Source organism: Clupea harengus, chromosome 13 (genome assembly GCF_900700415.2).
Source record: "Clupea harengus chromosome 13, Ch_v2.0.2, whole genome shotgun sequence".
Lineage (NCBI taxonomy): Eukaryota > Metazoa > Chordata > Actinopteri > Clupeiformes > Clupeidae > Clupea > Clupea harengus.
Window position 1 is genome coordinate 13,468,343 of NC_045164.1, and position 22,688 is coordinate 13,491,030.

Genomic DNA, 22,688 nt, shown 5'->3' on the forward strand with positions numbered 1-22,688 from the left:
ATGGTCTAGAAGATAGAGGGATAAGGGAGCCTTTCCCTAATCTTGCCGTCAAGCCCTGTTGTGACAGTTGAGTAATGAGTCGACAGGTTTGAATACACGTTCAGACATACTGCACACATGCTCACAGAAAGTCATTAGTCACTGACATACATACTGCACACATGCTCACAGGTATGTATGTCAGGCTGGAGAGTAGGGTGACCAGACGTCCTCTTTTACCCGGACATGTCCTCTTTTCGAGACCTAAAAAATGCGACCAGCAGGGATTCCAAAATTGTCTGGGATTTTGCCTCGTTGGATATTTGTTTTTCTCTGGGTCTTTCACAAACCTTTGGTAAACTTCGTCGCGGGGGAGGGGGCGGGGTCCGGCATGCTATACACTACCCCGCCCCCTCCCCCGCGACGAAGTGTCCTCTTTTTCACAAACTCAAAACTGGTCACCCTACTGGAGAGTCATAAGTCACTGACATCGAGCAGCAGAGGCCTAAACATTATCACTTTATCATTGTTGTCAACCATGACTCTATTGCCAGTGGTGACCCTACCTCAGTGAGGCAGACCATGGGGCAGAAAACACCCAAAGCAGATCAGTGGAGGCAGGCCAGGAGAGCTTGAACCAGGTGCTACCTGTTTAAGGGCATGTTGGTGACTAGAGTACAAACCTCCCTCACACACAGGTGGTTCCATTGTTCCAGGACAGATGATGAAGAAATGAGAAGCCTTTTCTGACTCTGTTTACTGTTTACTGTTTACTCTCAGTGCTGTCTAGTCTGGTGTAGACCGTCGTACTTACTGTTAGAGAGGGGGACATTCTGAGCAAAACATTTTCGATTTGGAACGAGATGTTGGGTAATGGGCGTCTGGGCCCGTGGTAATGGGCGCTATTGATTGTAAAGAATCTTTCTCCTTTTAAGTTTGATGCACAGAGCTATCCATTTGAACCCGGAATGCTGACTAAGCCTATGTTTTAAAGAAGGGCTTGAGTCTATAACGATTTCTATTTCCAGTTAACTTTAACATAGCTTCTAAAATTAGAGATTGTAAAGTGACTGTGTATTGTTTGGACATTGCCAGCAAATTGTTGGAATGAGGAAACCTTTTACTCTAGTTGTAAAACTCTGAAGTGAATGAAATGGTATTGACCTGCTGGTTCCTTACTGAAAGGAACGCTAGGAATAATGGTTCTATAATGATGGTTCTTCTCTCTCTGCTCTTCTACTTTGGTCTGATGTTAGTTTACATTTATTGTACTAATAGATAAAAGATACCCTCTCCCTTGCTTGGCTTGGCTTGGATTATGTGACATTCATCACTTGTTAAGAAAAGCAGACTTATCATGATCATGAGTCTTAAGTTGAACTGCAGTCGGCTAAAGAGACTTAGGAAAGAATAGAGAACAAGTTGATAGAATTATTTTCTTGACTAAGCCCTTGACGAAGTGGTCAGACAAGAATCGTCGGCCATATCATTAAATGATCAGAGCTTTCCATAATAGTGCTGCTGTGGATTTCAGGAAATGCCCAAGTCCATATGCCCGAGGGCTGAGATGCTGCCAGTATCCTGCAAATAGGCGGATGGAGGGATGGACAGAGCGAAAGACAAAGATAGAGAGAGAAAGAGGTTTCATTTCCCTTCTGCAGCCTTTCCTTCTATCTTCAATGCTATTTTACCTCGTTCTAGTTTCTTGCAGTATTTAAAAGACTGTAATGCTAATACTTTCTTTAATGTCTTTTCACCAATTTTGAGATCCACAGCTACTGAGGCAGATGTGGACTAACAGACAGTGTGTTTTTGAGTCAGCCATATAGAATTCAACCCTAGACACCTCTAATGCTAACACTCAGGACCTCCTTTTGAATGAAGAGGCCTCGGCTCATTGAAAACTTAGATTCATAATCACATACGTGTCCTGACAACAGAGGTCATAAATAAGCAATGCACAGCAAACACAAAGAGGCTCTTCAGTCTCACCGTCTCCTTCAGCTCCAATTAGATCTGAAATGGTGTCATACTAAAGGCTGTTTTTGTAGTGATCCTGGCCAGGCCCAATACACTCAGGCAGATGACAGCTAAACTGTGGACAGATCAGAAGTGCTACGGGAGACTTCAAAGCACAAAAGAGTGATGGGTGTGTGGGTTTTGTCATCACCTCCAATCATGTGGAAAAAACACCTCCTCCATCCAACACACAGAGTGGCAGAAGCCATCTGCTAACCCCACCTTAGAGGAGCTACTGCTGTGTGTGCGCGCGTTCAGCTAATGTGTAAACAAGAGGACTGGATGCAAATCGTTAAAGGGCAAACAACACGTTTCAACAGCCAGACATTGTTGTTATTATGCATATTTATTTCATATGGTGACATATGCTGATGTATAATAACCTCAGTTTAGACAGCTGTCCATTTTCATCGTATCTTTATAAAATCAACACAAGAACCGAGGTTGTGATTTATTCACAGAACCGCGTTTGGGTGGTCTTTGGAAATAGACACTGATTTTGCATCGTTTCAGTGAAGACATTAACATACAAAAATCTTTTGGAAGGTCACACATTTAAGATGGCCAAAAGCTTCTTTTCCTCTGTGCAGCCTATTCTTTTCTGCTTTCCTATATGCATTTCCAATTTCTCACTGGTAATGATGTGGTTGCCTGTGGGTAATTTGCAGGTGTAAGTGTGTGAGGTTTAACAATCTGTCAGTGTTTGACACTATGCTTCAGTTAACCAATCTGATTAAGCCCGACAGTGCCTCTGTATTCACCCACCCCACTGCACTGCACTCACGGAGTCACTGACTTTCATTGTGTGGAAGACAAATGGCTGTCAGACTCCCAAATGAGTTTAAGCAGACACTGAGGGAGGGGAGAGCAGAGGGACTAGATTCTGCATTTCATAGGTGTGGGCATTGAAGGTGACTGTTTATGACGTCTGTCTGTGTGGGAGTGTATATTGTATCAGTTGAGCTGGGAATGAGCCCCGGAGGCGAGTCTGAAGCATCTGGAATACATCTGAGCCCTTGTTAAAAGAAAATATGAACACATTTGGTGTGGAAAACGAAAGGGTTTGGGGAGAATGACAGGAAGTTGTGAGGAGTTTTAGAGATTCAGACCATGCGTATGTAGTGCAAAAGAGGCCGTATGAATCAAGATGATTCAGTCATCTTTTTGTCTGCCTATGACATTTGTCCTTCACAATACAATAACTTTCTCCAACATCCCTCGTTCCCCCCCTCCCCCTCTCACGCACACTGCCCGTCTCTCCTTGTTTCTGTGTCCTTAAGGGTGACATAGAGATGTGAGCAATGGCGTCATCACTATCTCCACCAGTTGCCATAGTAACAGAGGGGTGAGCGAACAGAACAGGAGCTGGGTGTAAAATTGTTTTGGGCCATCATTTTTTGATAACCAATAGCTACAAAGCAAACTCCCCCAATTATCCATCCTTCTTAGAAACTAATAAATATATAACACAAACATATATATATAAATAATATATAACAAATAAATACACCCTAATTCTGTTCTTAGAGAGACATTTAAATCGTGTTAGAACCAAATTAGTGGGCATAATACTACTCGAAAGGAAATCTGAAATGCAATGGATTTTGTCACATTTGACAAAGTTGGCTGTCAAAAACAGAAAAGAAATTGGCCACATTACTTTTTTCCCCCATAGCCCCATCTGACAAATAAAATATCAGGTTCACAGTATCACCCTGAACATGTTTTGTATTTTTATGTCTTATTTCTCTTCATTCACTGTGATGAGAAGACAGATGGTTTTGATCTTTGAGAGGGTTTAAGTGCCCACAGAATGCAAAGTAGTGCATTATTCTATTTGTCCAGATATTTAAGCTGGAATGCATTATGCATTATTTAGTCATTAATAGGAGAAACAGAAGCAATTTGGAAAAATACATTCTGTCCACTGTCAACATATATTATTTTAACCATGGCTTTCTGCATATAGTTATTCGATCAGCAGCTCTCTTTAAAAAAGAGATTTTGTTATTAGTGCTGGTTAATGTTTCCTTACAGCGCAACGTACTGTAAAAAATAACCTAGACTACATTATATGTAAATTTATGTAGTTAGAGGTGTTATGTTTAACATTTACCCTTCAAGTTGTTTGTTTAGAATCTTTTCCCCAGCATTTGATTGGTTTGCTGTGTTATGTGTCCAGCAATTACAGTCCCTCCCCGCTGGCTGTCTGCTTGGAGCGCTGTGTTTGGGTGGTGTGTTTGTTTGACTTTAATGGCCTCATGCACCACCATTAACTCTACTTCACTTCTCTTTGATGGCTGGCAGGGGTTTGGGGTTTGATGTAGTGATGTAGTGCAGTACTGGGGAACAGAAAGCAGCACTGACCAGTATGTCCATCACGAAGCCATGTCTCAGTTTCATTCTGTGGGGATTGTGCAGCATTCAAACTCCCTCTCACTACAGAAGAGGATCTAATGGGGGAGATGGACAAAAAAAACACCCAAGACTTTTCTGTGACATCTCCATTACATAGCACTTCTCTTGAAACAACATCATATTAACATGTCATATTAATTCCAAACATAACTGAGATAAAATGTTGATAGTATTGTACAAATGTGCTTTCTCATTATGATAGTACTCTGATAAAGACAATGTAGAATGTAGGAGAAAAATAAGCATTAGGAGACAGTTCAGTGTATTACAGGGACAAGGAGTGATTGTTATGTCCATATTACTTGGTTATTGCTCATTAGTGCATGGTTATATGGGTGCCGCAGGGATGGATCTATGGCGGTTGGAAGGTCGGGTTACGTTTGCCAAACACAGTCGTTTAATGGAAGCCATCAGCAACGTCTTGTGAAGAAGACAGTGTGTAACTGTGTGTGAAGAAGACAGTGTGTAACTGTTTGTGAAAAAGTGAACGTCCGTCTCCAGCTGCGTATGGATCACACTCAGGAATAAATGGAAAGGTTGCTTCACTCACTTTCCCAGACTCTGCATTTTTGGCCTTGAGGCACTTGCATGACTTTTTATAGGTATGATAAGAAAAGGACAAAATGCACGAAATATTCCCAGGAGTCAGGGGAAGGCAGGATCCTCAGAGCTGTCGCTGAGCGGAGGGAGGTATCAGCACGCCATTTTCTTTCCGTCCTTGAAAAATTATTAAATTGTGGTTGCTGAAAACGAATATTATTTTTTAATATGTAATCACATCTGAAAAGCCTTGCTTGTTTCTTATATTTCCAGATGCTGTGATGTGCTTGTGGTTAGGATTATGGCAGGCATTCACATGGGAGATCATTTTGGCCTCTATTTCTTCACCTTTTCCCTCTGTTGCGTATCGGGTGGTAGAGCCCTCTGACGTTCCCCCACCTGGTCCATCACTGGGAGCTATCACTGTGTTGCATGCTTTGCATCATTATTTGTCTTTCTCTGGATCACTACTAGAATACCACCATGGTAGCCGCAACACTTTTGGGACTCGTAAGGCAGAATCCACTCTGAGATGTCCTCCACACAACAACGCAGTGTTTTATTCCTTTGCATTTAAATTTGCAATTGGATTTGCATCCACATGACAACGTTTTGAGATTTCACCTGCATCCACCTAAAAAATGAGTGAAATACTGTTGCTAGCTAGGTCGTTTTAAACTAAATTAAATGTAAATCACATTTCTTGTATAACCTATGCTGCAAGTTATAGCCTACAACTGAACAATATTATTATCAAATCTTTGACACAGATAAATCCTATAAATCGTTTATTTTTCAACATGAGCAAAACATGGTTTGAATTTCCCCAGTGAAGTAAACCTACCCTGCTTAAAGTTGCTAGCATTGAGCATCACTTTATATCAAACAAACCTGATAGATTACATCCTCCTGTAGAAAAAGAACAAATGGGCTGACATGTCTGACAATCAAAAATAGATTTTCTCTTCATTGCCACTGAGGACGTGCTGGAGGCTCTGGAGGGCGCGGCCCAGCCTTCACGGAGAATGGAAGGTGATTGGATAAAGTTGGGGGCGTGTTGTCATCATTTTCAGAAAGGTCCGTTTTCGCCTGTTCATACAGTGATATAAGGGGTGCGTTTTGAAGAGGCAGTAAAACAGAGGACTTCTCTTTGATCTCACAACAAAGGACTTGCATTGTTTACTGTTACAACAACCCACACAACAAACATCTGGGGTAATCAGTCATACCACCCGCCGTGAGGGAGTCAATTGATAAGCCAGTTTCACACATTCCTGGCGTCCTCATCCCACTGATGCCTCAGCCTGTGTGTGACATCCAAAACTATGTGTAACTGTATATGAATGTAATATACACGATTGGTCTTAAATCGATCCTTACAATATGGGCAGCAGTCTGATCACGGTGTCATGGCAATGTAAGGTACCTATACATGCTTGTGTTTGACTGGAGTCTCACTCTAGTTCTGTGTGCAAATCAGCCTCCTTGGCACCTCTGTCCCAGGAGAGGGAGTGATATCTCTGGATATCTTCCCTCTCTGTCATCCCCGACCGGGGGCTGGCTCCCTCTTCTCTTCTCCTCTATCTCTTCATCTGTCATCACTATATCTCACTCTATATGGAACCTGTTATTGTATCCAAAACAACACAGACTAGATAAGAACATTTTCATTCCTACTGAAGGTCGATTTATGCTCCTGCATAAACCACAACAACTGTAGTTGGTCCGCTTTGGGGGTGTTGATCAAGCCTTTGCTAACACAGACGTTATAGCGAGATTGAAAGGTCAACAAATGATCAAGCCGCAATGAATTGCTGACCGCCGTTTAACTTTGCTAGAAAGCAGTCTAGAAAGCTTTGCTAGAAAGTTTGAAAGAAACAATAACAGGGTTATGAAATTGTACGGTGTCTATTTCTCTGTGAAAAGAAGCCAAACAAATGACATCTCTATCCAAACATGGCCAACTATGGAGTTTGGTCTGCCAGCGTTGTATTTTTATTTTTCCTACTAGAGTTGCAGAGGGATGCAAACATACCAAAGCCAGGCCTTGGAAAGCCTCACGGTGGAAACCCATGACACCGTTATGAGCGACGCGATATTTAAATCCCATGCATTTCAATGGGAGCCAAGCCATTGTGACGTAGACCACCGTTTTGGGCGAAGCGACCGATAAAAGTTGGGAAATGTTGAATCCTATGCAAATGAGGAGCGATTTTTCCCGGCAGCGGCCAATCAGATTGTTTGGTGTCGTCTCTGACGGTTTGAAAATGATATTTCCACACGCTACAACACGCCCACTCAAAGCGATGGAAGCGTATCGTGTCGCTGTCATGGGTTTGCACCGTGAGACTCCATCCCAGGGCTTAAGTGAGTCTCAGAGGCCTCTCCAGAGCTGCAGGAAGCCCTAGGCCTGTAAAAGAACTGTAAAGTCTCAGGGAAGTCCCTGGAGTCTCAGCCCTTCATGGGCCTCAGACCCCATGCAGACGAAGCCTAGTTTGCCTGAACCCGGGTTCATTTTCACACATATCAACTTTTTAAATCGCGTGCACATGAACCCAACGAATCCGATTGACTCAGCTATAGTACATCCCCCACGCCTGTTTGTGGCGCTTTGGTGCTACAGACAACTGAAGAAAACGGAGAAGAAGACAGAAGCATGCTATCAAAGTAACATATGACAGTAGTTGAGCTCCAACTAGCAACGTTTAGCTTAGCCGCATAGCCTACATTTAATCTGCACAGTAACACATTATGGTGGTTTATAAAATCAGTGGTAAGAGCAGACTGTAGGTTAAGCGAAAAATAATTATATTTGTTATTGATAATAAAGAGTTTAGAACAGTGCAACAAAGCAATGTGCAACATGACATGCCTGAGTTGTTTAAATGCCTGTGCTTTATGGAGATGCTGAGCTTGAGCACGAGAGACCACAATGCAAGTGCTGTGGATCCTGGATGTTTCATGGTTTACAATTGCTTCCAATTTCATGGCTTTATTACTAACAACAAATGTAGGCTATTGTTGAGGGCTTTGTCCTTCACGTACTGTAGGCTACCTCTGAAGTAACGTTAACGCTAGCTAGTAGCTATCGCTATCGTTGTCTGACAGGACTAAAGCTAACGTAACATTCATCTGTTTTGAAACTTCCGTCTATAATAAAAAAATCTTTTCACGTCAGATTTGCTCATATAGGCTATTGCTGACACTTTTAAAAAATGGTCTGATGCAAATAGATTAAACAGTGATAGATTAAAGTGTGGCTTGTTAATGTCATCCCTTTCCTAACAACAGATAGATAGATACATTTGTATTAATCCCGTTAGGGAAATTCACGTGGAAAAGGAGCAAGGTAATAGGAAGAATTTTTTTTTTTAAACTGGAGAGCTGTTATAACTGGCTGCCAAACTCACTGCGCCATGGCAACCCATTCAGTTATTAAATAATGCCGGTTGTGTCCGTTGTTCTGGCTGTCTAATGATGCGATCGCGTAGGGCAATCCGATTAGGTATGCGGATAGCGTGCAGACGAACACCAACCGCAACCGGATTTCGAGTTTACTCACTTTGGACCCCCGATTCGAGGGAGTGCGGATACAGTGTGCGGATACAGTGCGTTCGTCTGCACGATAGGGCTATCCGGAGACGGGGTTCTCCGGGTTCAGGCAAACTAGACTCCGTCTGCATTGGGCCTCAGAGGAGGCATGACCTGAGTCTGTCCGAGGCCACTGGCAGTCCAAGGCCCCGGCGCATTGGGCCCGCTGGCCCGGTCCATAATCCAGCCTGGCTCCTGCTTACTTGCCAGGACAGAAATATGTAGGCCTAATGCACCACTCTTCCAGGAAAGGGAGTGTGATATGTGTTGCCCAATAGATTCATCTGAATTGGGCAGTGATGGTTTGTGTTTGGCACATGCAAATGTTTCCTGTCAGAGAAGAATATGTCGCCGTGTCTGTATCCAAAACCCACGCCTCAGCGGATTTTTTCATTTATCGCCGGAGTTTAAGGCCACCCACCTGAGCGGAATAAGGCCGTTTTCGCCGAGTTTTGCCACCAAACTAAGGCCCCTTGTGTGCCATGCCTTGGCATCATTTATCAAACCAAATGCCTCATAGAACACAGTAATGTGACAAATAACAGCATGATTGAATGGAGTCAGATTAATTGGTTTTAGTGATTTTACCAAAGTGGTGATTGATCCATTACAAGGTTGATACTGTAATATTCCCACACTAATGCATTTTCCTGTCCCAGATGTGAGTAAGCCTTCCCAAGTGGTATTTTCGGTCGTTAGTAACATCATGATCAAAGTCCCTTTTACAGACTCTGTTTGACTCCCATTACATAATAACTGCACTTATTGCAGGTCTGAAAATACGATCTATTTCCATAGCTTATACTTAGTAATTCGTCTCCAAATCATTGCACACGGTATGACCGGTTTTGTCCAATGTTTCATTTGCAGAGTTGCTGAGAACATGTACAGTTATTAGATATACGGAATAAGGGCAGATCAGTTGTCACGTGGATTTTTTTTCTGACATTTGAGTCCCTTGTCCTATGCGTGGATAGAAAATGCATTCATGTTTATAACATAACAGCTGGGACAGGCAGTGGAGTCATTTATTTTGTTCTCAGTGTGTGTTCACGCTAGAGGAAATTATTTAATATCACCCTTGGCGCTCAAGCGTGAAGTATGGTGTGTTCCTGGAAACCCTGCCTCGCCTCATGGGACCAGACAGATGATTCACATTTCCAGTCCTGGAGAGATCCTTTAACACAACCTCACACTATTTTTCTTTTCTTTTCACTGAGGGTTATTTTTAATGGGGTCAGTATAAAATTCATGTCAATCCTATTACAATTGTTCATTTCAGCCACGTCAGCTCACAGAAAGATTTAGTCAGGGTTTTGACATGGTACTGCCTGCTAATTCTGCTTTTAAGGGTCGATGCTCTAATTGCTGTCGGGGTAAGGGACACGCTGTGGCCTCATGCAGCAGACAGGATTATGATCGTAGCTCTGGACGGGATGAACTGGGCTGGAGAGAAAACTCCATCAAACCCCTGGAGCTGGTGCTAGTCTGGCTCACATTGGGATTGGATCGTACAGACTCTAGGTTTAGGAGCAGTCTGTACAGTGTGTGTTCGCAAAATGTTGTTGGTTTTTTTCGTATGCATATTCAGCATGTTATGTGGGACATGAAATCTGATCGCAACAGTGACAAGTAACACTAATGTATATTGATTCCATGGTGTAACTGTGTAGGTCAGATAACACAACTGACTTATAAAACATTCACAGCCCATTTTCTGTGTTTTCTGTTTATCTCCAAAACGAAATGCCAGTGATTATCTCTTGGTCTAATATGCGGTTTTGATGTTACTGGTTAAGTGTAACTGGTTTGATAAACTATTGTTTCCCCAGCACACTCATACAACTCGTACATGCATATATTCTGGGCAGGTGTACACACAACCCTGATTGAAATCTCACCGTCTGTCTGGACTGTCAATTTCAAACTGACCGATTTCCTCTGTTATCATTTGGGATTGTGTGAGAGACAATGTGTGACACTTTGTGGGAGGATGAACTGAGTCTGAGAGTGGTCGCATGTTAGTGTGAGAGTGGTCGCATGTTAATGTGAAGTGTAAGTGCGGTCTAATGCAGAGTGTGCAATATTGGATGGCAGCACCATCAAATGGTTATTGTTTCATTTGAGATTTCCAGGGTGAAACAATTAGGTTATGCCATGTATGGAGTTCCCTGATTTATGGGTCATTCAAATATATATGTGTAAGCATAAGCATATGTACAGAAGACTGTTCTATTGTGTAGCACATCACTGCACAGTCCAATCCCTCACTCTTAGAGGTGTACTCAATAATGTAGTATGTCATTTAAAGTTTGATTGTGTCACATCTCTATCACATTGAATATTTCATTGATTTGTTTCATTTTTCATTTTTAAATGTTTTCGTCCTTCCCAGATGGAGGATGTGATCGCCCGCATGCAGGAGGAGAAGAATGGAATACCGATCCGCACAGTGAAGAGCTTTCTATCCAAGATTCCCAGTGTCTTTTCAGGTATGAGGTCATTTCTTCTAGAGATAAAATGGCTGCAGAAAGAAGTACAGCCGCTCTCTGGCTAACCATTCAAACCATCCTTTTATCTGCTCATCCCCATTACAATACACAAGAACATTCCGAAACAGTCCTCCCATGCTGATCTGAGCTGGATCAATACACCATTCTTATGTCTCGTGCATTAGAGCAGAATTAAAGTGTCCACACAAAGCAGCGAAAAAACAAGGCAGACATATCTTCCAGCTGTCTTCACATCCCTGTCTCTGATGGGCAGAGTTATGCTCTGGAAATGAGTTCTCTTTTGGGACGCTGCGACTAAAGAGAGTTCTGAGCTAGCTTCCTGTCGGAGTAAAAACGCATCTCGGGGAGAGAGGAAGGGCTCTCTCTGAAAGAGAGCAGGGTCTTCTCTTCAGGTCTGTTGGGGGTTCAGTGAAAGGCCAAGTGTGTTGCTGAAAGTGGGTCAGGCTACTCCAGGAGGAGGCTACTACCTTGTTGGTGTGGCTTTGGGGATTAATTTAACTTGGTCTCTCTGCTCCAGACAGGGACAAACACTTCCAGGCAGTGAGTCTTTAGTGGTGTTCTACAAATTCTCTTTCCTCCAGGGGCCAACTGTCTGGAGCGGCAGGTTACGGGTGAAAACAACGCTGCCTTCTTAAACACTTCTTGAGTCATCTTCTCACAACCTTGTGGGTTCTTTCATGTTAGTCATCTCCCGTCACTCTCTGCCATAGCAGTGACAGCGTTTAGATATTTTTAATATATATATTTCCTGCTGTAGACAGAAGCTCGTGTGTTTAAATAGATTCCTTGTACAGAGCCCAAACTCACCACTTGAAAGCAAAGAGGGGTGTAATAGCTGAGTGCTAGGGGAGATGTGTGGATGGAGCAGGCAGAGAGGAGCAGTAGATTCGGGTGAGAAAGACTTTGCTAATGGTTTCCACCGCTCTCACAGACATGGGGAGATTAGAATGCGCCGCAATAACAATCCCTCATCGGTCCCTGGCAGCCATTCTCCTTCAGGTCTCCACGAGCAGTGTGGAGTCTACCATGAGAGCTGTCAGAGCTTCTGCTAAGCCCTCTATAGCAATGGGAGCTTAGTGGGGCTTCCAAAGGTGGACATCTATAAAAGAGAACGGCTGGGGGATTAGTGCGTAATGTACATTAATAGAGGTTCTATAAAATATCCAGCAATTTATCTGATTAAGTGATGAATTAATGAATTAATGAATGCAATTAAATTAAAATAAAGTTTTGATTAAATTAATTTGGGATGACAAAGACCAGTTCGGATCTCTCAATTCAAATTTGGGTATTTCATTTATTTATTTATTTATAGTTTCGATTTTCCTAAAACTTTTTCACTTATGCCAACTGAAGTTGCAGTCATCAGTGAAAAAAACTAAGTGAAGTCAAACTGAAAGGGTGTTTTGACATTGCATTAAGTTGTGTTTGGAATTCCTTTCGATAGTAGTATTTTCTCCCAGTGTTTGATGCAGCCAGTCGCTGTAGATGTTCCTGTGAAGAAAGTTAAACGGCATGTCCCTTCCATCCTCCTGGAGAGTGGGTGAAGGGGGCAGATCCTCCTAGAGAGTGGGTGAAGGGGGTAGATCCTCCTAGAGAGTGGGTGAAGGGGGCAAATCCTCTTACACTTGTACTGCATGAGTCATCCCACTGCAACATTTGCACACAAATATTGTGAGCACTGGTACTGTCATGGTACCAAAGGCCAAGGTTCTGTGTGCACGCATATGTGTGTGTGTGTGTGTGTGTGTGTGTGTGTGTGTGTGTGTGTGTGTGTGTGTGTGTGTGTGTGAGTGAGAGTGGGGGCTTTAGTGTGTTTAGTGTGTGTGTGTGTGTGTGTGTAGGAGACTGTGTGGTTACAGTGTTTTCTGTCAGAAGCTGTTAACATATAATCTGAGCTAATGGGGGAAAGGTGGGTGTTTGAAATAGATTGGGATCCATATCATTTGTCTGGGCTGGCTGGCTTTTGAACGCCCACGCCTCCTCTCGAAAAGCATCTGTGTGTCAGAGAGAGAGGGGCGGCTCTGACACCCCATCATCTGTCATTATAATTTATGTATCAAACACACGATCCTTTAGGCGCGCCAGTCTCTTCAGCGGAGTTGAATCTTTCTTTTTTTGTGATTTCCATCACAGGTTCTGATATTGTCCAGTGGATGCTGAAGAACCTGAGCATCGAGGATCAAGGTAAGGCACACGTTTGATCCGCACAGAGCCACTGACACCCCCACAGGCCCCTCCAGTCTACCAAAACGGTAAAGACACACGATAGCTTGAAGACGCCTAGGGATGCCTTCAGTTTCAAACTAGGCCCTCACACCTCCCACTCATCTAACTGGTAGAGCAAAATGATTTAGGAAAAAGCACCAAGCAGTGTGTATGTATATGAACATCATACAAGCATCAACTCTGGAGGTTAATACTAGTTTAAGGGGAAGTATAGCCTACGTCTCCTTTGAGATATCCAGCATAGTAAAGGTGTTATTTCGACAGGTACAGTGAGCATAGGCGGTTTTGAAATGGTGTAATGTATTGATTTTTGTTACATAACTGAAAGCATTTTAGGCTACCGTACCCTGCAGAGAAGAACATACTTTGAATATTTTGTTTTCTAGTGTGCTATCTACCTCTGAAGGAGGGCATTTATGTTATCATGGCCGTACTGTGTGTCTTGACCTTTTTTGTGGATTGGCCTCAGCATTTTACCTCATGGTAAACTGTTTCAGTTTGAGTGTCTTATGTTTGCCTGTGTGTGGGTGGCTGGTGGAGCTGCTAGTGTGTAATTGTGTGTAATTGTGTGTGTGTGTGTGTGTGTGTGTGTGTGTGTGTGTGTGTGTGTGTGTGTGTGTGTGTGTTTCTTATAATCTGGTGGTAAGTTTCTCCTGCACAGAGCTGACTCAACATGTTCCCACACAACCTCTTTGGGGCTGTTTATTTGTCTCTCTTTTTCTCTTTCTCTTGCCAGTTTCCCACTTTCTCTTCATCTGCAGCTTTTTCTCTCTCTCTCTCTCTCTTTCTCCATCTGTGTAACACATACACACACACACACACACACACACACACACACATACACACACACACATATACACGCATACACACACACACACACACACACACACACACACACACACACACACACACACACACACACACACACACACACACACACACACACATACACACACAATTATGTTTCTTTGAGAGAATCTCTTCTGTCAGGCAGTGAATGAGGTCAGATTTCTCAAGGACGGCCTGGAATTAAAAGAGTGATTTCCTGTCCCTATTGTGCTATCAGTGACGAGGACGAGACAGGTCTCTGTGTCATCAGCACCATTAAAGCACCCGAAGAGAGTGCTGCTCTTATTCCTCGAAGAGAGTGCTGCTCTTTCAGACTGTGGATTCATGGGAGTCTCTGGCTCATCCCAGTTTAGCTAACAGTGCTATATTATTTAGCATAAGGGGTCTACCTTCTAAGCTAGAATGTTACCAATTGAACTAGAGAAATGGCTGCATTTCTATCTAGGCCAAAGCGGCAGACTTTAATGAAGACTTTTTCTGAGCTTCAGCTTCGTTGGGCCCCAGACAGGTCTTGGCAGGTGAAATAAATGAGTGTTGGAAGGGAATAAAATAGAGTGAAATTGAATTGATCAGTGGTGTTTGACCCTAGGTCTCTGCATCTAACCCTCTGGGGTGATATTCTTCTGTGAAGGCAGCTGCGTTGGCCTGCATCAACAAGCACATTTATTTACAGGGAGAGTTGAATCCTTATGCCAGAGGTATATACATGTAGTATGGAACCTCAAGATGCACATATGGATATATATTATATAGTTTAAGTTTTATGGTATTCTTATATTTTATATAGTTTAGGAATACAATACCTGACATCCTAGCTGTCATTAGAAGAAACTCCATGGCTGATTATATCCTCTCCTGCCCTCTCCTTATGCAGAGGATACTTGTTGCTTGTTGTATCTTTAACAATATCATGGCTATTATCTTATTATAGGTAATAGCTGAATGTGATTGGTCTCAAAGAGTAAGTAATTAAATAAAGCACCAATATTTACCAACTGTTTTCAAAAGATGTTCAAAATATATCCTTCACTGAAAGTGGTAATCCCAACACATACAGAGATACCCCGCAAATAAAAGCAGTTCAAAGTTAAATCACAATTCTGTATCAGTACTCTGGATAATGGTAACCACAATAACAGCAAATAATGACAACAGCTGACTATGCAAGTTTATGAAATGACCGGATCTTAAAAAGTAAGCCTACCAAACCGAGAGCATTTGGTCAGGTAACAATAGAATAATGATTTTTGTGATTGTAGTATAATTAGGAAAACAGAATTCGAGGTGTTATACAACAGTAATTAGGGAACGAATGGCAATGGAGGTGAAACGCTAGAGTAGATATGTGTGGATATACTCAGGACACCGTGGTGGATTTAATCTCACCTTTTGTAAAGGATGGTAATGATAGAAATAGTATAAGATTCAAAACAATCAGATCCATTTTGTGACAATAATTAAGAAGAGAAATCTTTTTTATTTGAAGATATCAGAGTTTCAGTGATTTTTGGCTGATCTTCTGTGATGTGATGGGATCTAGTGGCTGCTCAGTGATGTAGTGTGGAGAGGTGGGTGGTAGGATGGGTAAAGACATGAATTATTAAAGAGTCTGAAGGGATTCTCATTGCTAAGGCCTGTTCCTCCAGGTGATGGAAACCAGTTAGCATGGACCGAACCACTAACATTATGCCTCGGCTGTCTAGTGCACCAGAAAGACTGTCTTTCTGTTCCGAACCCCTCTCACTTTCAGTGTCACCTCAGGTTTGAGGCTTTACTTGCCAATAATGTTCTCTAGTTAATAAGCGTGAGATGGTATGAAGAATGGAGGGAGAGATGGAGGGAGGATTAGAGAAGAGGGGAGAAGGAGTTCAAGGAAGAGAGGCTCCTCTGAGCCTTCCTCAGACAGTGAATGGAACACATTTGCTGAATTACAACCTATCCTTCCCCCATTCTTCTCTTTTAATGCCAGCCCAGGTTGTGACCCTCTTAGTGTTGACCCAGTGGCATTTATTCTCATCTTCCTCAAATAACTGGCAGACCTAGTTTTACATTAGGGCTGCAGTCCTGGCTGGGTGGATTTGCGTTCTTTGAGCCAGTTTAAGCGCATAGCTTGCACAGTGCTTTATGTGACGCTGTGTGTCACCATAGCAAATATGACCTCAGAGGTGTTGCCTCTTCTATCAACATCTCTGGATACCACCAGCCACAAACACATGCACACCCACACTCTGGCCCTCCGCACACACTATCACAGGGTGTCTGGTAAATATACTGAAATATTAATTTATGTCTTTATTTATTCATTCTAAGCTCTCTGATGTATGTTCCAAACAGTGGGGGCAGGAGGGTTTACGTGGTTTAAGTAGGATATAAATAGAGTATGTTATTTGTGTGTTTGTGTGTGTGTTTGTGTGTGTGTGTGTGTGTGTGTGTGTGTGTGTGTGTGTGTGTGTGTGTGTGTGTGTGTGTGTTTGTTTGTGCATCTGTGCGTGCAGTAGGAGGTGATGGCTCTGGTGTTGTGGGGGAACGGAAAGGGGAAAGTGACCTTATTAAAAATTAAACTCCTGTTGTTCAAGTCAATGCCGTTCCGTTTCTTATTCCTCTCTCCACTGAGGATGCTCCCATCTCAGAGTTGTGCCGTGTGAAGAAACGGGATGGGATTTATATCCGTGTTTGATTTCTCTCCCTCCAGTTGAAGCTCTGCATCTGGGCACTCTGATGGCCGCTCATGGATACTTCTTCCCCATCTCAGATCACGTGCTCACGCTCAAAGACGACAACACTTTCTACAGATTTCAGGTGCATAACCGTGACAGGTGCTCTGTGTTGCTTTGCCCTGTTAGTGAGAGAGGCCAGGGAGTAGAATGCCAGGTGGTCGCTTTTTCATCCGCGGTAACTAGAGTGCCTCTCTCGTGCCGGCCTCTCCTTTGGTGTCGGCTGGAGCAGAAGTGTGCGGTCTGTGCCTCTGCATGGTGCTCTCAGGCGCACTGAAATCTGTTCTGTAGGTAACCGTGCCAGGATTACTTAGGGCCTGGTGTGAGAGATGCCTCCCACCTGCTCAAGTAGGTTTCACATAAACAAGAAGCATTTACCACAAAGCCATTCATATTTACTGGCCTTTCAGTTCTCATAACGAGGGTGGCTGTGTTTTGTTGCACATTCTAGGAAATCGAATTAATGGAAATTAGTTTCAAGTGAATGGTGTCATTTCTCATGTGTATTCAGAAGCTGTGTGTATTTGTTGTTTTCTCAATGAAAACAACAATTACTAACTAGAAAATAAATTTCATGTAAATACCACATCATCTGAAAGCCATCTTACAACTGCTGTTGTCCCTCCACAGACACCGTATTTCTGGCCTTCAAATTGCTGGGAACCAGAGAACACTGACTATGGTGAGTACCAAAACGCTTACAATATTCACTTATATTATATTCACTTGTTTAAGCACAATTCTGCCAATATTTACAACATCTTTGTTCTTAAGAAAAATGTAATATGGAAATAGCCCAATTTTGTTGGCAGATCACTTGATCAATTTATTGACGAATTGACTGACAGGTTCAATAATAGACGAGTACCATCTGCATGTATCTGCACAAGTCATTTAACACCAATAACCATGCTTTTGATAGAGCCAAAATCCTACTTTTCGCTCTGGTTTTTGCCAGTGCAGGTAGGCGAAGATAAATAAGGTAAAAGTATTTAGGTCAGTGTTTCTTTAGCCATGTGTTAGGGTCACCATCATCGTGTGTGTCCTGTATACGTCGCTGGTGTGACGGTGTCTTAATTACATTTAGGTTGAAATTGGCCATGAATCGTTAGGCTGATGTCTGTAATGAACAATGAGACCTCGACGAAATGAGGATAATTAGGCACGTTCGGCGAAGCCTCTGGTTTCCCTCCATCGCTCTGCCGCGGTGCTTTAATGAATGAGGCGAGCGCGAGAAGGCCCGAGCAGTGACGACGGCCATTTAATTGCCTCAGATGATGGCCGTGACACCACAGAATGACACCCTGTAATGAGAACATGAACTAGGCTTAATGAAATCCTTCCAGATGGCCAGAGGAGGTGTGTGTTTGTGTGTGTGTGTGTGTGTGTGTGTGTGTGTGTGTGTGTGTGTGTGTGTGTGTGTGTGTGTGTGTGTGTGTATGTTTGTGCATGTGTGTGTGTGTGTGTTTGTGCGTGTGTGTATGTTTGTGCATGTTGCCCAGCACACACACACACACATGGATGTGTTTTCTGAATGAGGATTGTAAGTGGAAACCCCAGAGTGATGTAGGTATGGGTTCCTCAAAGCCATCCCATGTCAGGCCCCAAACCTAGAGAGGAGGAAATCAGGTCCAGATAGTTGTGTGAAATACTGTCACAGCAGATTAGAACACAGATATGCTACTTGAAATGCTTTTGAAGGATATAACAAGCTGCAAAGTGTTTCTTTACCTGTGTCAAATTACTTTTCAGACATATTTGTCTGCATGTGTGAAAGCTAGCACCTACACTTTAGATGTGTGAAATGAAGAATCCCCTCTTTTCCTCCCTGTTTCTCACTCTCTCTCCTCTCTCTTTTTCTCCCCCTCTCTGTCCTCCGTTCTGTCTTCCTCACAGCTGTTTACCTGTGCAAGAGAACAATGCAAAATAAAGCCCGTCTGGAGCTGGCTGATTATGAGGCTGTAAGATGACTTGGCCTTTTTCCTCATTCTCCTTCTCTCCTTCACTTCTCTGTCTGCAGCTCTCACAATCACTCCGGTCCACTTCCCTCTCTCCCTCTTTTCCTCTCCCTCTCTCCTTCTCTCCCTCTTTCCTCTCCCTCTTCCCTCTCTCCCTCTTTTCCTCTCCCTCTCTCACTCTTTTTCTCTCCCTCTCTCCCTCTTTCCCTCTCCCTCTCTCCCACTTTTTCTCTCCCTCTCTCTCTCTTTTTCTCTCCCTCGCTCTCTACAGCCTCTCTCTGTCAGTCATTATTTCTTCTCCGTTTTCCTCTGACATTTCCTCTGCACTTCCTGAGCGCCTGTTTCATAATCAGCGTGATCAGATATCAGAGCTGTGGCGATGCAATACTCCTACCGCAGATGACCTAGATGGTTCCTCTTAAGTGTTTTGACAAAAGACTGGGGCTCAATTTACAAGATGGGTCTGATACAGTTAAAAGTGTGGCCACAAACTCTGCACTTTAATGGCACTGTTTCTGGGATGTGAATAGCACAAGTGATTTTGTGATTCTCTCACTCTTCTTTTGCAGGAAAGCTTAGCCAGGTTACAGCGAGCCTTTGCCAGGAAATGGGAGTTTATTTTTATGCAAGCTGAAGCACAAGCAAAGTGAGTACTTTCATCCCTGCGGAGATGAAACCTGCCAAAACTCTCCGCTTCTTCTCACAGACGCACATACTCTCTCTCTGTAATTAAACACCTTCATTAATATCTAACTGCTCTCAAGCCTGTGGATGTCTGTCAGTGAAATACCGCCAGCTGATCTTTCCCCCCCCCCCCCCCCTCTCCTCTGCTCCATCTAGAGTGGATAAGAAGAGAGACAAAATTGAGAGGAAAATTCTTGACAGTCAAGAACGAGCCTTCTGGGATGTGCACAGACCAGTGGTACGCTTCGGATGCTGTTGCTCGTTTGTTTGGCTCTCTGTATTCCTGTTGTTCTGTGGGAGTATTTCTGTCACCAAAATCCATTTCCCCAATCACACTGTGGCGTTATTGAGATAGAGGCTGTTTGCTAGCTGACATAGTTCTGTCAGTATACGAAATAAAAAGCTTCCACCGTGCCAGGTGAGATATGACTATTTGGGAGCTCGTCCAATTTTCAGAGCTGAATTTATTGGGTTATTTCTTTGCATTTATCTCCAAAAAGATATAATGTGAAATTGGTTCAAAACACCTCCATCTATAAAGGCCCTTGGGTTTAATTTATTATTGTTTATTTTAGTGCAGAGAGATGCTGTTTCACAGTGTGTGAATAATATTTGTTGCTGAAATTAAAAAGTATTGTCTCAGAAAAAGAGACGAGATAAGGCATATACAGTGTTTACCCATGCTTCTTGAACTTGGCCATTAGATGGCATGACTTCCTGTCACTCTTAACTCATTATTTGGAGTTAATAAGGTACCCACAAATACAAAGTGCAGTCTTTGGAGAAAGCAAAAACCTTAGATATTTACATATTACATAGCTGACATCATCTAGCCTCCTCATTAGCCATAGCTCATTAGCATGCACAGAGAGCTAGCACAGAGTTCTGGGGCCTGGCAGTAGGTTAACAGAGCCCTGTCTGAAGGCTATTAAAGGCCTCTACTGAGCATCATTCTCCTGAGTCATGTCAGGCAATTGTGCTCTTTAGAGTTCGATGATGAGTGAGGCATCATGGTCAATGAAATATATTAGCGGTGTTTCACAAGAAAGACCAAAGACTTACCAGAGTCTCAAGGGCTCTCCAGTCTCATTCTGCCTGTCGACACTCTACCAGTTTACCACCCCTTTTCGAGTTCACCGAGGCATCATGGTAAATGTATTTTCACAGTCATTTGATTGTCTTTGCCTGAAGGGTATTGAAAAGGAAGACTTTGAGGGATGTTAAAAGGGAAATGTCTGGTTCATTTTCAGCCTGACTGCAGCTTCATACAGACATTGTTAAGAAGTAGGAAGGAACAGCCGAGGAAGGTGTGACTGGATAATTAGTGTGATGATTGGCTCTCATTTATATTCAATGTCATTCACATCCATCAGGGTAACAACTTGGCCAACATCATCAGCAAGATATTTGTAAAGATCTTGAATGAGGTGTTAAATGTTAAACATACACAAGAAAATGAGACAATTGTTTTTTTTCATCTAGGCCCCTATTTTGAGGACATAACCGGTTGGCAGAGACAAGAGGGCATGCGCACTGTTGCTCAAGTGGTGAAGTGAGCAGTAAAGGTGTGATCAAAGGCACTAAGTGGGTAGGGCCAGGCTGAAGTTAATCAGTGAAAGGTTCGGTTAAAGCCAATGGCATTGTCGAGCAATCCCTTTAAACTGAATGTGTCAGACTAAATTACAATGTAAGAACATTTTGACGTGGGTTATGGACAGTTTTACAAGAAATAAACCCCTAGTACTTCTTCTATTGTTCCAAACAATTCGTTGAAACATAATTGTAGCTTGTCAGACCAGTTTTAAAATGCCCTACCACATTCATTTTGCTCACTAAGATTCCATGAGAATTTAATGTTGTTTTTATTGAGATTGATATAGCCCATCACTCATAGGCCTACATTCTGGGGAAAGTGTTTTGGACTAGAATGTACCAGAGCGATCGAAAGGTTCCAAGACTGCGTCTATAAAAAGTAAAGATTAATTACTTGATATAAATTTGGCCACCATCTCCTTGGAGGTAGTCACCTCCTGCAGCGATCCACTGCTCCCAGTGCTCCTGGCACGCTTGGAACGCTCCCTCGATGTCCCGTTCTTTAAGGGGAGAGGAAGAAGAGGAAGAAGTCGCACGGAGCCAAATGCCAGCACCCCACAGAAGAGAGGGACTTCCAGGGAGCGTTCCTTGAGTGGCAGGAGCACTGGGAGCAGTGGATCGCTGCAGGAGGTGACTGCATTGGGAGTAGAGCACTGCTGCACAAGGTGACTGCCTCGAAGGCGAGGGCAACGATCAGGTATGTTTTTTGCTTTTTATAGGTGCAGTCTCTGAACTTTTTGATTGCAGGTTTTAGGTTCTTTTAGGTATTAGGTTCATCTCAAGTAACAATGGTATTTGACGTTAATTAGATTGACATATTATCCTTTACATGTTTTTTTTTACTTGGTAATATTCTGGGAACAAACTGTAGGTTATTTGGTGCAGTCGGTGCAGGCAGAATTGAATAGATGAATGAAAGCCTGTTTAGGTGAGGGTTGGATTAGGGGGGAGAGTGCACATTAGGGGATTAATTTGCACAGTACGAGGCTATGGGTGGCTGTATGCGGATAAACTAATGATGTGGGATATCCTATAGACAGGGGCAAAAACCTGATGGTAAAATGCAAAAGCAGCAGTGATCAGTAGCCTTAATGGCATTTCTTCTTCTGCCTTAGTCTAATTAGACTCCATTATGTGGATAGAAATAACAAGACATTTCATTATTGTGTGTTTACATCATGGATGACATTTGTTCACTGCTTACTGAGCGTTTTATTAATTCAGACAAATTAGACTACCTCTTCTGCCAGATCTCCCAGACCTCTTCCCACATAAGACTACCTCTTCTGCCAGATCTCCCAGACCTCTTCCCACATAAGACTACCTCTTCTGCCAGATAAATAAATCACACTTGGACAATGACGGCTTGTGATGGGCGCATTCCAATATTCCCTGTCAGAGAAGAATATTTTGCCACGCCCATATTCAGAATTCCTCAGAGGAGAATTTAGTTTATCGCCGGAGTTCAGAATTGTCCGTTTCCGCCCGCCGTTATCGTCCTCAAGATAGGGGCCTTCGAGTTTTATGGGCAGATTATTGCCTCTGCTCTATTTTATAGTCAGTTAAACCACAGAACCAACAGAACTGGCCACTCTATGATA

General features: G+C 42.9%; 1 protein-coding gene across 4 annotated transcripts in view; it reads left to right on the plus strand.

Annotated features, from left to right (window-relative positions):
• Positions 1-22,688, plus strand: part of rgs7a (regulator of G protein signaling 7a) — a 43,716-nt gene that overhangs the window by 13,758 nt on the left and 7,270 nt on the right. For all 4 annotated transcript variants that reach the window (XM_031578759.2, XM_031578758.2, XM_031578760.2 and 1 more), the window contains exons 3-9: positions 10,943-11,039; positions 13,197-13,247; positions 16,831-16,937; positions 17,483-17,534; positions 18,749-18,813; positions 19,380-19,456; positions 19,651-19,732. In XM_031578759.2, the coding sequence (XP_031434619.1) occupies positions 10,943-11,039; positions 13,197-13,247; positions 16,831-16,937; positions 17,483-17,534; positions 18,749-18,813; positions 19,380-19,456; positions 19,651-19,732 (531 nt within the window). The remainder of the gene's footprint in view (positions 1-10,942; positions 11,040-13,196; positions 13,248-16,830; positions 16,938-17,482; positions 17,535-18,748; positions 18,814-19,379; positions 19,457-19,650; positions 19,733-22,688) is intronic.